This window comes from Schistocerca gregaria, chromosome 1 (genome assembly GCF_023897955.1).
Source record: "Schistocerca gregaria isolate iqSchGreg1 chromosome 1, iqSchGreg1.2, whole genome shotgun sequence".
Taxonomy (NCBI): Eukaryota; Metazoa; Arthropoda; class Insecta; order Orthoptera; family Acrididae; genus Schistocerca; species Schistocerca gregaria.
In genome coordinates, this window is record NC_064920.1 from 159,023,733 (window position 1) to 159,040,440 (window position 16,708).

The 16,708-nt window shown below is 37.1% G+C and overlaps 1 protein-coding gene across 6 annotated transcripts in view; it reads left to right on the forward strand.

Annotated features, from left to right (window-relative positions):
- LOC126335338 (KAT8 regulatory NSL complex subunit 1) overlaps nt 1-16,708 on the forward strand; it is a 344,378-nt gene that overhangs the window by 304,328 nt on the left and 23,342 nt on the right. For all 6 annotated transcript variants that reach the window (XM_049998554.1, XM_049998520.1, XM_049998511.1 and 3 more), the window contains 6 exons: nt 2,189-2,404; nt 2,556-2,666; nt 3,892-4,051; nt 10,528-10,635; nt 11,614-11,704; nt 15,770-15,932. In XM_049998554.1, coding sequence (XP_049854511.1) covers nt 2,189-2,404; nt 2,556-2,666; nt 3,892-4,051; nt 10,528-10,635; nt 11,614-11,704; nt 15,770-15,932 — 849 coding nt within the window. The remainder of the gene's footprint in view (nt 1-2,188; nt 2,405-2,555; nt 2,667-3,891; nt 4,052-10,527; nt 10,636-11,613; nt 11,705-15,769; nt 15,933-16,708) is intronic.

Genomic DNA, 16,708 nt, shown 5'->3' on the forward strand with positions numbered 1-16,708 from the left:
AAATAGTCAGCATACGTCTCTCTCCTGTGGCTCCAGTCAGAAGACATTTCAGTCCTTTTCACAGAACTCACTGAATGGTCTCAGATTTTTTAGAAGCCTCTTCAGTAAACAAATAAGCATTGAACAACTACAATACAGAAACCTGCAATGAACTACCATGACGAAGAAACTGTTAAACTACTACAGAATGTAAGAAATATCTGCAACAATGAAAGTGAAAAGAAATAACTGCAACAAAGACAATAGAAAAAACATTGTAACAAAGAAATTGGTAAGAAACAACTTCAGTGAAGACATAAATTACCCTTGCAAGTTGAAAAAAAATATTTGTTAAAATAAAACCCATCCAACTTAAAAGTGGAAGCTCTCCTTTACAGAGAATATAGTACTGCATGGTACTAATAACAAAAAATCTGTAAATTTAAAAAAAATCTATAGGTGACAGTAAAAGAACTTTGACAGGTATGTCCAAATGGAGGATACCATTGTAATCATAGAACAATTATTTTTCAAATAAAAAGCTCTGACAAAGTATATAGAACTGTTACAGAGATACAGCATTTTAAAAAAATTTCCCAAATTGACATCTTAAAAATGGGGTTTGCTGTTTCATCATTGGAGGCCTGTATGTCGGGGCAGGAATTTTTATTTATTTATTTTTATTTTTTTGGAAAACAGAATACTTACTTATTCCTGAATTTTAACGTATGCTAAATTCAATAACATCAGAGACTATGAAGGTAACCGCCCTGCCTGAAGTGCTACAGATTATGCCTTAGATTTCTTAATAACGGTCCCATAAACTAGGCATTTGCTCCATGATACTGTGCTAGATGATAGCTGATTGGTGTGGGTGGTTTTCATCGGGGTGTCACTAATGTTCCTCGCATCTTTCCTAGACTGCTGTAATAATCCGGGCCCACACAAGACGTGCTACATTTTGACGGAAAGTGATACACACCTGGCTTTCAAAGACCTAGGTTGTCTTTTAACATTGCAGAGAAGACTTTCCCCTCTTTTTTTGGCGGCAGCACAGGAGTCTCCTGATCTTGCCAGTTGTTTGGCCAGTGTAAGGTAGATAAGCAATTCTTAGCTTCTTTCTCCGTTTCAAACTTACCCTCAGCCTCTTTATCAGGCAGTCTTTATTTTGACTCCAACTCGTGCTCCATTTGACACTCTGGGCATCCAGTCCTTCAGAACATTCTTCACACGTGCAGCTGCTATTTGGCAAGGCTGTCCTTGTCTGAGAGTGGTCGGAGGTCTGTGCACAAGAGTCTTTCTGACCAAATTTCTTTGTAATAGAAGTGTGATGGCTCAACATGTGGAGGTAGAGGCCATTGTGCTTGAGTTCAAAGTGACTGATGCGTTACAGGTTTGCCACGAGAGGTGATAATGGACTACCCATAATCATGCCATCAGTTTGTTCATATTATTTTCCTTTGAATAGAGATGATGATGATCAATGTGTGCTGAAAAGGTCAATGAAGAAATCCTCATACTTTACCGTAGAAACACAACTGTCATAAAGAGGTAGACTACATTAAAACGGACTATAATATCCATATCCTGGAGCCGCCGTTGACTGATTTGGTATTCAGAGTTTCAGATGTGGTGCCCACACTTCTCACATATTCGCTGAGGTGTTGTTTCAGGTATTTTTCCAGCTGCTATGTACTTGGACCAATATTGGTACCTTTGGGTCTTAGAGGAACGCTTTCCTTGTGTATATTAGGAAGAGCTATAATCTTGGTGGCACAGCTGCTCATGTTCTAATACCTGTATGATGTGTGGCAAGCCTGGCACATTGAGAAGAGCCACGATATTCTTCTCGGTATTATTTGAAGGATCAAATCTATGCATCTGTAGACAATGTCATTCAAAAGATTGGAATTCTTTTGATTGTAGTCTACTCAAGACTTAGGACCATAGCATTGTTGGTTGGCAGAATTAAAGTTTCCTTTTCCTCCCAAAGATTTCTCAGTGCTGCTCATTCTTTATTGGAGAATTCGTCTCTGTTGCTGAGTTGGCTACGCGTTAAGCACAGCTTCACATCAGATATAGACCAAGTTAACAAACCAAAAGCTTTTTTGTAATGTCTTGGGATCACAAAATAGCTCCCCAGTGTAGCTGAATTTTGGTTAAATGTTATGTTCTGAAAGTATCACCCCTCTATTTTTATTCTTTACAGATGTTAAAGAGAGCATCTATTATGAAGGTATCATGAAAACCACTGAATGGCAGCAGAAGACATTACGAAGCAGTTTAAAATCCATGAGAGCTGCTGGTCTTCCGAAGTTTGACAGAGATACAGTTGTAGAACGAAGAAACAAAAAACATCAAGTTGAACCAAGAAGAAAGTATACAAGCAGGCTGAAGAAAACCATGACAAATACCTTGACAGCAAGTGAGTGTTAATTTTGAGTGGCTGTGACCCTGTGTTGTCTGAAATAATATAGGAATGTATTATGTTAAATGAAATTATCAGGGGTTTTCAACTTTATGTCCATATTATTTGTGATTATAGTCTAAGAATAAAAATACTTTGGTTCTTGCAGAAATCAAGAAAAAATTGACAAAGAGTCGTAAACAAAAAAACACAGACAACAATAACCATACACTGCAGAGGATAAAAAGGAGGAGGAGAGATGGACCAAAGTCAGGAAATTGTATGTATATAAACTTATTGTAATTTTTTATGATTCAGTGTCAGGGTTAATTTGTTTATTCTAAAATAAAATATAACTTCCATGTAGTATCAGTATGTGTGTAATTATGTACAGATACTAAATTCATAGATAGATATATGTTCTGGAACAAATAATTTTCATAAAATAAAGTCTTAATAAATTTGTGCTTATTGTAGTTTGATGTGGTAATGATGTAAGTTAATTTGGAATTATCTGAGTAACCTGTGATGGATTTAACCAAGCAATTCACTATATCTAGATGAGGCCAAATTAAACTACTATATACTATTGTGGAGCTCATAACAGGAACAACGGTATCAAATACTCTGTGTTAGGTATATTGAGAGTAAGAGTGTTCATGGTGTCTACAGCAAAATATAGTATGGGTAGCAGTTGTATCGATGAAAGTAACTGTGGACTCAAACAAATGGTCATTGAATAGTGAAGGAGATACTCTGAAAGGAACATAGAGCTTGTTTAAAGTGCTTTGGAAACTCAACCTGTGTATGGTACAAATTGTCAGTTCTGATGTAGTGTTGCAAACTGTCTGGTCTAGAAAGTTAATTTGGAGATACCAAATTTCTGATCATCATTGCGTAATCATTGGTACGAGGTAAGTGAAAACAAGACTTCCATCAGGAATATGCTACTAGGGATGAATAAGTGTAATATCATCCAAAGTGTCATTATGCCCCTTGGTTAGAGTACCTACTTAGGTTTTCTGTATTGAAGTTGGTCAGAGTAAACGGTAGTCTTACCTTGTCCTACTATTAAATAAGGAGTTCTTTGTGATGCTGTGGGGTGCAGTATGTGAATTTTTGAAGAAGTTGATTCAAGGGTAAAGATTTTTTTCCCAGTGCCTTCCGTGATGAAAGTGACACTGTGTGCACTGCTATTTTGTTTCTAGTTAGGCTTTAATCAGATGGAGATTAATCTCCAGTTTTCTCTTTTTCCTATAAAAACAGTTGATTTCAGATTTTAAGGTATCTCCAGTCAGTTTTAGATAGAAACTTGTAAGGTGGGCACTTTCTCATCATTGCAGATGTAATGGAAGTGAGTGCTAAAATACACAACTGAAGGTTCAAAATTATTTGTGAATAATTCATAAGCTGCGTATTTTCTACTTAGGGAGATGGTGAATTAGTACTATTTAATTTGACTACTTAAGAGTATGAAATTGCTCACAATAAATGTGTCATTTCAGCATCATACCATGGGTACGAGGATGGAGATGACGATGTCCCTGATTCAGGTGCCTCTGTCAGTAAACATGCTTCTCCAGTGCCATCCCCAGGCCCAGCATCTTGTTCCTTGGAAAGGCTGACTTCACAAGGTTCTTGCAAAGTATCTGGAGAGTCATCAAGGTAACTGTCTCAGCTGCAAACATACTCTCTTCTTGGGATCCTATACAATAGCCTTATTCCTTTTGAGTGCCCACTCTTGTTTCCATGGGCTTGCATTATCTTCTATAATGTGTTTCTTGTAGTAATTTTCCATACAACATTTAAATGAAAGTGGTTTGTAGGTGATTTGGTTCGGGGATTGTCTGTAGGGGTGAAATACAGTGGGGACTATGTGTACCCTCAGGCAGTTACATTAGCTTTGGAGGCCCTACAGGAACACTTATAAATAACAGCTAATGTGGCTATGGTGACATTATGAGAGGTAAAAGAAACCAGTAATGCATACTCCATTTACTTTCAATAATAAAATGATTCTTGGATCAATATCAATACCAAAAGTGAGCAGAAGCCTTTGAGCAGATCTGTGAGGTATGACAGCCAATATAGCTTCGATGAAAGATGTTTTCCTCCAAAGAAATGTGTAGGAATTAGGACTATCTGTGTTGTATCCTTAGAGAAGGATGGAAGGATACAGTATATCAAATGTATTTCGACAAATAAGTGCCTTTTGATAATGGGACTAATTAAAGTAAGAAAGAAGGAAAATGGTATGAAGGTGCTGGAAAGGGGGTAAAAGATGTGGCAGTCGGGAATAGACAAAAGAAGAAATTGTGTCACAATAATAATAGTTAAAGAACTGGCAAATGAGGTATTTAATGTGGAAAATGTAAGCAATAGAATATTTAAACTTAAGACAATGGTGCCAATAAATATTCTTGATGTATTTCAGGTTTATGCCCCACAAACAGGATGAGTAATAGATGAGAAATAAAAAGTTTACCTCTAAACTGGAAGATGCTGTAACATCAAACAATACTGTGGTTATGGGATACTTTAATGCCACAGTGGGGAATGATAGAAGATGACATGAAACAGTGAAAGGAAGCCACAGAGATGATCACAGATGGTGATTTATTACTAGACACATGTCTGAGGAAGAAATGGATAATTGCTAATGGATGATATAAGAACAGAGAGAAACACAAATTTACCATACCCAGTTGGAATTTGAAACAGATGTAAGAGGCAAAAATAAAGTGCTGGTAACTAAAAGATGGAGAAATCCAAAAGATTAAAACAGAGATTCCCAAAGATGAGAGGAAGGGTGGAGAGAGAATCGAGGCGGCTCAAAGAGTGGAAGACACAAACATGCGAAGGACATCAAAAAGAGTCAGACGCAAAGAAATTTCTTGGTGGAATATCAGAATTGCAGAAGCAGTGAAGACCACTACCACCACATGGATGAATGTTTCAGAAACAGAACAGAACATAATAGTGACAAACAGAAACAGCTGAGCAGCAAGGAAAGACGTAAGATTGGCTAAGAAACTATCTTGGGGGGAAAAGTCTCACAAGAAACATAAGAGAAATTTAAGTATGACAAGAAGATATTGTACAACAAGGAAGGTAAACCTGTGGTGGAGAATACTTCCCAAATCTATATGAAGGACAGCATGAAACACATACGTGTAATGAAATAAGAGGGAGGCTAAAGAAATAACACCATCATAGATGAAATAGAAAGACATGATCTTCAGTACATAGATCTTCTTGTACATAGAAAAAGCCTTACTAGAAATGAAAAATAACTAAGCTCATGGAATAGGTGACATCAAAATAGGAATGCTCAAATCCGCAGGACCTATTGGAATTCAGTGGTTGTATAGAATGAGGATAGTATGATACATCGAAATATTATTGTTGACTGGACAAAGGTAATTATTGTACTTATATTTAAGAAGGGTTACAAGGTGCCCTGGAGAACTATAGGGGATAGCATTACTGCGCCACTGCATGAAGATTTTTGAGAAGACAGTTCAACAGGAAATCATAAAAACATAGAGCCATAATTAAGAGAACAACAAAAAAGATTTCAGTCTGGAAGATCAACTACAGATGCCATATTTACAAAAAGACAGGTAGTAGGAAAGCAAGGCTATTTGGAAAAGATATCATAGTTGCATTTGTAGATGTAAAAACAAGGCTTATCAACATTGTTAGAAGGGGATCGATACAGCAAGGTTTGAATAGACTGGAACTGTCAAGAGGGATGTAACTCGGAATCGGAAACTTGTATAACAAATGCCTAAATTGTGATACAATAGATGGTAAAAAAATTAGGATGCCTTAGGACAGACAGAGAGGTTTGAGTGGAAAATTTGATGATTTGGGAAGAAAACTAGCAGAAATTGGAAGAACAACTACATACCTGTTGGAGAATGATTGAAGATGCTAGCATGGAAATAAAGCTTTAGAAGAATGGAGATAATCAAAATCGACAGGAAATGTAAGTTGGAATGGAAATACTATTAAAGTAGATGCTTTCAAAAACCTGGGGAGTAAGTTAGGAAAGAAAGCAAACATCAAGGGTGTAATTTTGGAGGGGATGAAAAATGGTTAAAAAATTTATTATTGTGTGTATCAGACATAAATGCCAGTTTTCACATATGTATAAGAATGATAGACCTGGTCATAAGAATGATGGACCTGGTCAAGGTAAGATGAGAAGGGGACAAGAATGAAATAATGTGAAACAGTTTTCAGATCAGTCGCCTAAAAGAAACTATGGACAGAATTGGGGTTAAATGGTATGGCTGCGTTACCAGAAAGAGACAAGAACAAAGAAGAGCTCTAGAATGGACAGAATCTGGAAGGAGGCCAATTGGAAAACCACGAACAGGATCGAAAGGCTATGTGAAGGATGATGTGAACAGCCAAAGAGGGTGTCAGTGGCAGAAAATGCTGAATGAGACACTGTGGGAGAAACCGAAGCTTCGAAGAGCCTCTGCGAATGGACCTACATATGCAGAAACTTTTTAGGAGGAAGGAAGAAGTAGTACCTTACATTTCATAGATCTGTAATGAGAAAATCTTACAGGATACGGAACTAATCAAAACAAGAATACATAATACATATTTACAAAGAAAAAAAATGTGCTAATATATCTTCACAGATCCCGAGCGAAAGGCTAGTCCTGGGTGTGGAAGCAGTCAAAATAATTTAACCAAATTTTCATTTAAAAGATAATAACGAACTTGTCAGAAAATCTGTACACTTAAGCTATGTATAATAATTCTTGGGCCATTATACCCTCCCCACCCCATCACGAGAGATCAGTTTACAACACTTAGTTACATTGATCTCGTTACTGTGCTGAAGATGTGCAGAAGTCAAATTTTACTTAATGCTTTATTGTATATTAATATAAACACATCATTCTATTCTACTAAGGAATTCGTCTATCTAGTAGGTTTGGTCACTAATAAACTTTACTAGTAATTACACTTCTCATGTCTGCTGGCTAGTTAATGAGACGCCTTGCAGCGTGCTGTACAGAAGAGATCTCTACCCACTCGTACTTTTCTGGATTTATGGACAACCGTGCAGGATTCATGGAGTCAGTTCACTCTAGCACTACTCCCGACATTAGTAGAGTCCATGTCACGTGTTGCGGCACTTCTGCATGCTCGTGGGGGCCTTACACAATATTAGGCAGGTGTATCAATTTGTTTGGCTCGTCAATGTATATTGGAGAACAGTTGTTAGTATCCCCAATTCCCGTAACAAGTTTCTAGAGTTTGAACCACAACCAGTTCATATTACAAAATTTTGAACTAAGAAAACTTTAGCGTGACTTGATAAGTTACAAAAAATGATCCCTTATGTCTTTGTGGAGTAAAAATAAGTGAATTAAGTTAGCTTTTTTATTTTTGTCACCATTGTATGATGTCATCCGCAGTGCAAATTAAACACTTCAGCGGTTGTATGGTATGCTCTCAGTTCAGTTCATTAACATGTTGTAATCATAAAAATTTAATATTATCACCCTCTTCTATTTGCTTGTTGTCATGTTTTAGGCATATACTGGGGGAAATCTCTTAAGGTTTTGAATTGTGTAGAGTGTAAATTTTTACAAATTTTAATGACAAAGAAATGGCTCAAGTCCTATTTGGAAAATATCTGCTAGCTTAAGACACTATTGATACACTTTGTTTCCTGTCAAGGAGATAAGATCTAAGGTGTTCAGCAGCATTTTCTTTTACACTGTAATATTTTAGTTATTTAAAAGGACATTGTGGTTTGACCTTTGAACCTTTGAAAGATAACAAAAGATTCCAGTAGCTTGTGTGTGTAAGTAGCCTTCTTAGTATTGTAATCCTTTAGAAACCTGAACTGTAATTTTGACAATGTATTATTTGTAGTTAGGTAAATATGGAGCTGATTTGTGTATTCTAAAAATTTTAAAAGTGTTAGCAAAAGTGAAATTGGTTGGAAATTCTGTGGTATTTGTTTACCTTCTTTCTTAAACAGGGGTTGAGTTTCATCTTATTTAAGCCATTCAGAAAATCTTCCATTGATAATATGTTACTACTGTATTAGCCCAGTTATAAGTCAAGGTCTTTTCCCAAATTTGTCATTTGAAAAATACAGCATCGTCTTAAGTTCTTAGACTAAACTGCTACTGCTGAGGTCAACACTTTAAGGTTTTTTTTATGTCCTTTAGTAGATTACTGTAGAAGTCATCTTAAATTTACAGATAAAGCTTTGGAATTGAGTTCACATTAAGATTTGTTTTGAAGCACGTGGAAATGCTGTGTTGTCAGAAAATTGCTGACTCTAGCATTCGTACTCCTCCCACTGGTGCAATCATGGGGAACGTCTAATTCAACTGAGATGGTGCTAATTCCAAGGCTCTGCGGTAAGGAAGTTAGAATCTGTACAAACCTCCTTATACGGCTTATACACTTTCTTTTTCCAACAGTGAAATATTGTTAATGGTTTTTATGAATTGATTGAAGAAAGTTCACACATAAGTAATAACACTCGTTAATTGGCTCTGTTGAGCAAAATGTGTGATCACATTTTTCCAAAATATGCTATACATTAGCAAAAAAGAAAACTTATTTTCACAGCAGCAATGAAAGGGAGGTTGCAACTAAATCTTTTTCTGAGTTAGCTGACTTTCCATTAGTAGTTGGAATTGGATTGACTTTAAAAGTGGACAAATACTCAACAATAGTATACATTGCGGCAGGAGACTGTAACGGTCTAGGTAGGGTCCCCTGGCATACTAGAGTGCTTTGTGCAATATTGTTTTCAATGCTTGCTGTGAGGTATGACAGGAACGAAAGGAGGGGTATGTAGGCTGTTAGTTCTATGCAGCCAGTGAGAAGCAATGGGCAGAAAGCTTGTTTGGTAGCGAGAGACAAAGGAAGATGTCACATTCTCATTTCAGTTCGGATGCGAAATCCACTATCTATTTGGAAAAAACAGCTGTGTTCTCAGGTCCCACCATAACCACAACTTAAGACATTCCAACATATTTGGAAGAAACAGCGAACTGTTTGCGACAACCAAGATCATACATTTCATTGTGCTCATTTCACTTGGCAACAATTTCATGTGTTCTATGTAGTGACACCCTCACCATCAGCTTGCAAACCATGATATACTCGGAGAAAACAGCCAAATATTTGTGACAGAAAAGATTATAAAGCTTATTGCTGCTTATATATAGGAAATCACTGCCTGTTTTGTCTACTGCTAATTGGTTAGCTGAAAGGGGTGGTGGTGGTGGTGGTAAAAATATTAATACCATTGATGACTGGCTTAGATACTAAGCATAGAAAGAAATGATTATTATGTGATGATGATGATGATGATGATGCAAAACTTTTTTTTTACTTTCTTAGGCAGATACTTTATATCAATGAAACATTTTGAGATTTTGATTAGAGTACATTAAAAATATAATTTTCTCAAAGAACATCTTTAAAAAGGAGGTTATCTTATTTTTATGGTTGTCTTATTCTGTGGTAGGTAAATTAAATAGTTTAAAGAGAGCAGGTCATTTGTCAGGAAATTTTTTCTATAGTGTCAATAATAATAATAATAATTGTTGTTGTTGTTGTTGTTGTTGTTGTTGTTGTTGTTGTTTGTCAGACTTTACATGGACCAAAACTTGATAGTGATTTCCTCTAAATACCTCTTGTAATTAAGGAGCAGCATTAAATGAATGCAAATAATTCCAATTCCACCCCAGCATAAGTTGTTGAAAAGTGAATTGAAAGACGCCTGGGATCCGATTCCAGAAAATCTTTCATTGTTTTGAGTCTTCCACAGAAGATGGCTAAATGAAGAGAAGCCTTTAGAGTCCTTCAGATGAGATGCACTTGGCCATGTCCAGTTGCTAGAATACAGCTCCAGGAAAAGTGATCTGAAGTGGCTATTTAACATTTATCATAGTAATGAAAATTGAAACTGCACTGAAATACCAAAAGATATCATTAAAAATTCTTGCTTGCACTGTTCATTATATGCACATATAAACATTTATAAATGTGATACAGTATACAGAAGTCGGTTGACGACAGCACTAAACACTCTTTGAGTCAAGGAGCACTGCCATTCACAAACTATAATTTCTTTTTTGCAGGCGTAAAAGAGAGAACTCATATGACATTGACAATATTGTAATACCATACAGTATTGCTTCTGCTGCACGCCTTGAGAAACTCCAGTATAAGGAAATACCCACGCCCAAGTAAGTGTTTAGGTTAATAGATGTTTGTGGATATATTTCTGTCTATAGATGGTGTTATAGTGATGTAAAGTACTATACCTTCTTAATTTTGAAACTATTGTTTTAGAAGCTAAGGGTTTCAGCTGTAACTACTATTTAATTTACAGGTTTTTAAAGTGGAGGTGACTAACAGTTTTTATTCACCTTATGAGCCCTCCCAGTCACCCTCCCCATATTAGTGCTCTCCCTCTCTCTCCCTCTCCCCCCCTCTCTCCCCCTGTCTTCCCTCCCCCCTCCCCTCCTGCCCCCCCATCCCTCCCCGCCTGTCCCCCCCCCCCTCAGTCTCAGTCTTTCCCCCCAGCTCACCCCCTCTCCTCCTCCTCCCTCCCTCCCTCATTTCTCACCCCTTCCCCTATTTCACACCACCTCCCCCAATTTCACACCCCCTGCCCCCCTTTCTCTTCCCTCACCCCCTGCCCGTCTTTCTCCCCCATCCCCTTCCACCATTCATCCTCATCTCTTGCGTCCCATTCCTGCTTCTCTCCCTCCCTCAAATTTTGTATTAATACTCTAAACCTCTGTGTGAACTTTCACATTAAGATCTTAATGTATATTTTTAGTGTACTCTTTGCCTTTAAATATGTCTGCTTGTGTCTGTGTATGTGCGGATGGATATGTGTGTGTGTGTGCGAGTGTACACCTGTCCTTTTTTTCCCCTAAGGGAAGTCTTTCCGCTCCCGGGATTGGAATGACTCCTTACCCTCTCCCTTAAAACCCACATCCTTTCATTTTTCCCTCTCCTTCCCTCTTTCCTGACGAAGCAACTGCCAGTTGCGAAAGCTCGCAATTCTGTGTGTGTGTGTTTGTGTGTTTTGTTAATGTGCCTGTCTGCCGGCGCTTTCCCGCTTGGTAAGTCTTGGAATCTTTGTTTTTAATATATTTTTCCCATGTGGAAGTTTCTTTCTATTTTATTTAGATAATTTATTCTGTTTGTTTCAGGTGGAGGCTAATTGAAAATAATTTTGTGGGGAGATCGAGGTTAAGTTTGAGGAATAATGGTGTTATCAGAAGGTCTAGTCATGAAAGTGATGTAAGTATCAGACAAAAAAAGAACACTTTCCATTACGTGACGTAGTTGAATTAGATGCACACACAACAGAAGAAGGTGAAAGTAATCTGAACTTTCATTCAATTACTATTGTTTTTGCTTTTGATTACGAAGCACCTTCTCTTATTGGTGTCTGTGCCTCTTGTTCGCATATTCTGCAAACCATTGCTTTTTCCTTATTCATTATCGGAGTTTGATGTTGAAAGAAACTTAATTGTAATATACACTAAGCAGTTTTTTTTCATTTTTTTACTTTCTTATATGCTGCATTGTCATTATTTGTACTTCACCTCATTTTAGAAATAGAACTATAGTTACATATATTAGCACCCAATACAGTATTACAATATTATGCTAAGCATAGTGTTTGTTTGCATAAACATTGAAATATTGTGCTGAGTGCAAACACATGTAACTGCAGTTTTATTTCTAAAGTGAGTTGAAGTGTATATAATGCCAGATCAGCGTAAGAGGGAGGAAAAAAGTGCCAAGTGTATATTAAAGCAAAGTTTCTTTCACCCTCATTGTCAGACAAAAAGAGAAGAAAAAAGCTAAGGTTTGCAGAATATGCGAACAAGAAGCAAAAACACCAGTGGCTTTGTAAATAAAAGCAAAGCGCCTCTGATGTAAAATTATCTTTAAATGCAGTAAGCTTAACACAGAGAAACCAATAATAATTGATTTTAACAGCTATTGCCGGAAGATGACCATTATTACAAAATATGTATATTTAAGTTGACTGTCAGAACAGTCAAATGCGAGAATACAAAATTACAATAAAAGCGCTAAGTTGTGTTAAACATGGCTGTCTCATGGTTGAATGAATATTGAAGGCTGTAATTTTTTGAATTCTCGAATTGTAGGAATATACTACTTTTGAGTAATTGTTACATATTTCCTTGTTTGTGTTGGCTTAACTGTCCATTATTGCATAAGAATATTTGAAGGTCTTCTTTCAATAGTGGTACAAGTCCATTTTTGTTCGTTTTGAGATACAGTCTTAAAGTTAGATTAGTGCTGAAAAATCTGCAATTGAGATAACAGAAATATTCAAGTATGTGGCTTGGTGCTAGAGATGAACTTTTCTTTCTATTTGTTTGGATCATTAATTTCAGCAGCATTATAGGCAGAAAAGTGGAGGTAATGGAGCTGTGCCACTGTTGAAATAAAATAAATTGAAAATTGTATATAAAACTTAATTCTTTTATTGCAGTTTTGACGTACATCTCGTTATTAAATTCACACGTATAATTGAACCACACAGTCAGATGTGTTTCAGGTCAATTGGTTTCTGTAAAACTAAGTATTACATTCTTCTTCTTCTTCTTCTTCTTCTTCTTCTTCTTCTTCTTCTTCATGTTCCAGACCTCTGTCTTCTGTTTGTAGAGCAAGGAAGTAACCAAGTTTGATAGCTGGAATATAAGGGAACAAATCAATCATATCCTGCTTTTTCTTTTGCAGCACTTTTCTCATGTGTGGGTAAAGTTGTGAAACTGCAATAGTACCATATTTCTGTGGTCTCCCTCTACGAAGTTTGTGAGCAAGGTTTAGGCGTGGAAGTCAATATCATAATTCAGTGTTCCCTTGTAGAGCATTTTGTACAGCTTCTGCCTTTCAAAATGTATCCATTTTATTTTCAGCCAATTGCATTGAACATACTCCTCATTTTGCTTCCTTCTTACCACTGCATTTTGAAACTGTTTCAGTGCTAAAAAGTCAGAATGCTTCATTTCTGTGCATACAAATTTACTTTTTCTGCCAGTTTTCTTAATTGTTTCAAAAATATCATCTGGGAAAAACAGAAACACTTCCTTATTTAATTGTTTTTCTATCTGGGCAAAATCCCTGTTATATGACAGGTATGAGCGATCTGGGAGCGGGAACTTTAAATCAGTAACGCTGACATGAAATTGAGGAGATTGTCACTTTCATTAGTGTTAGGCCAATGTTTATGTTCCTGTTTTGCTCACCACATGCGTCACTGTACACAACTACCTGTTTTTGAGAAGTGACACACTTTCCTGTGAACTCCTTGATCCAAATGTTTCATCCCAAAAATACAAATGGATTTTCCCATCAGTTAAGTTGTGGCATCCAAAATTATACTCTTACATGTTTCTTTTGTAGTATGATATCGATGTTGTCAGCTTAGGAAATGTAAGTGCTTTTTGCAGGTCAAAGATAAACACGAACATCTGAGAATGTGCCCTGAGAATGTGCCTCTTTACTACAAGCTGTGTCTATAGCCATTGCTGTTCTTGCAGCTACAGCCTTCATAAGGTGAAGCTCCTTTTCAGTTTGAAGCTTTCTTTTTTCCTTCTGCATTGGTAGCAGCGCCCATTTCAAAGCTCAATTTGCTACAAAAAGAGCAAGTGTCATTTACTTGGTAGTCTAAATGATAGGTTGAAGTCTGTTAGATTTTTCAATAGATGTGCTCCCCCACAATTTCTTTATTCTGAGATATGCATTTATCTTTGTACAAATCATTCTTGCGGCCACATGCAGCTCATGTTTTAAAAACCTCTTATGGGTATTATCCTTCCTTACATAATGGCTCTTGGAAACTGGAAAGCTTTTGAAGTGTTCCTTTACATCACTGATCAGACATTCTGGTACAGAGAATTTGTTTGGATATTTGCCCCCCATCAAGGTGAGATGTACCTTCTTCCTTGCTTTTTGTTAAAAGCCTAGAGAGTCGTCCTTCAGAAATGTAAAAAGTATTAAAGAAAAACTTTTTGCATACTATTGCACAGTTTCCATTTACATGTAATCGATATTCATAAACACAGCTTGTCTTGTGTGCCAAAGCTAGCTCTTAGACGTCGGTGGTTAACTGAATGATACGTGCATAAACCATTCAGATTGCTATTTTGCCAATTAATATCACCCAGAAATTGTCAAATAATGCCTTCCTCTCATCCTCTGAAAGTTTATTGAAACATATATTTGCACACCTGCAGTCCACATTGCGAAATGTTTTGGGGGCATTATTTTACCAGTTGCTGTGACGTATAACTCCCCAGTGTTCCTTTATTTCTTTCGAATATGCTTTTCGTGTGTGTCCGTTTTCCTTCAATCGTTCTTGCGTTGAGTGTGCCTCCTTTTGTCTGCATATTTGCAGGTGCACCGTTCACACAGGCATCAGTAACAGTGTCTCTTGTTTCGTCATTTTTTGCACTTTCATTTGAAGTTTCATCGTCATCGGTACTCGTATTTAGGTAGAAAGTAACACAAATTATGATATATACAGCACCAGATGGTACAAAACATACGTGTTGGTGAAATACATTAAGATGGACACACTCAGTTTTCATTGTTATTGTCAACATAACTTTCATTCTCTATAATGCTGAGAGGAAAGTAAATAAATACTTTTTACTTGCAATCATTTGAAAATCTGGATGATCAATTGTATCACAGTCACTTGATAATGCTCCTGAATCCACCGTCTTTGCGAGAAATAGGAACACGCTGCAATGCACGAAAGCACGTGGACTTGTACCACTAGTGAAATGCTTTCTCGAATGTGTCTGCATTGAGGTGCACTCTATTGGCAGCAGGACGAAGCTGGAGATGTCCCCCTATGCAAGTACATTAAAAACGACTCGTGTGAGTACATACGTGAGCATAACCCCCTTTTTTTTGAAAAGTAGACTTATACCACTATTGAAATAAGTCCTTCATTTCTTTGTCTACCTTTTTATCAAGCAGCAAGAAGAGAATTACATGGTTCTGACAACAGTGATGTGCACTACAGTATTAAAGTACAGTGTAATGTCAGTATGGTTTCTAGTCTCTTCTGCTTAGTTTCTAGTCTCTCCTAAATTTTGGCAGTAATCAGAAAACGCTGACAATTTTAGTTATTTATGAGACCTTGAGATGAAAATCTGTTTACAGAATACATAAATATATACAATAAACTCCTGATGAGGAAGACATTATTTGTTGCCTACAATAGTTTCAGTAGACTCTTATACTGTAGTAACTATCATGTCCAGCGTGTTAAAAAAGTGTTTGCATTAATGACTGTTTTGCAAATGTTCACAGGTGGAGGATATTAGTGATGAAACAATAGCTTTAAGGCATGATAGGTGTGAAATGGAAGAGAAAAAGAAATTCATGAGCTATATTAAATTGCCATATTCTGGACGCAGTAGAGCTGCTAGGAGGACAGACAGTAGGGCAGAGAGTAGTGGTGCAAATACTCCAGGTAAATGTTCTGTAGATGTATTATTAGTTCTGAAAGGTTGTGTGTGTGTGTGTGTGTGTGTGTGTGTGTGTGTGTGTGTGTGTGTGTGTGTGTGTGACAAACACTTCTGTAAAAGTCGAGTCTCTTTCATCGTTGGAAATGGCCAAAAGTCACCAGGAGCCAGGTCAGGAGAGTAGAGAGCATCAGAAATCACTTCAAAGTTATCGTTATGAAGAAGTGGCAGTGTCAGGTTCACCCAATGCACAAGTGTGTGGTCTTTGTGAGAGAACGTGCATGTGCTTTTTCTGACAATTTTTCCACATCGCTGCAAGGATCTTGTTCATCAAAACATCGTCGTAGGATTTACCAGTCACCATAGTGTCCTTGGTGCCCAGTGAATAAGGATTAGACCATCACTGTGCCTGAATATGGCCGCCATAATTTTTCTACTTCATTTCAGAATTGAAAATGGCATTCATGTTTCATCCATTGTCACAGTTGATGGAGAAAAACGTTGCATGCGTGCCACCGTTACACTTGAACATTGTCTAGCAGCAGCCATGTGGTCAGCATTTGTCAGCTGAAGGACACGTTCATATTATCAGGTTTTCATGCGGGATTGAGTGCACAGGTCCCACTGGTGTACCAGCTTTGGAGACAATGTGGTACACTCTCATTCGGCAGTCCTCCAAAACTACAAACTCACCTTTTTCAATCATGTTGACAGACTGGCTGGTATAAGGCTGAGATTGGTTTGGTTTGTTGTCACACAAGGTTCTATTTTCTTTGAACTATTG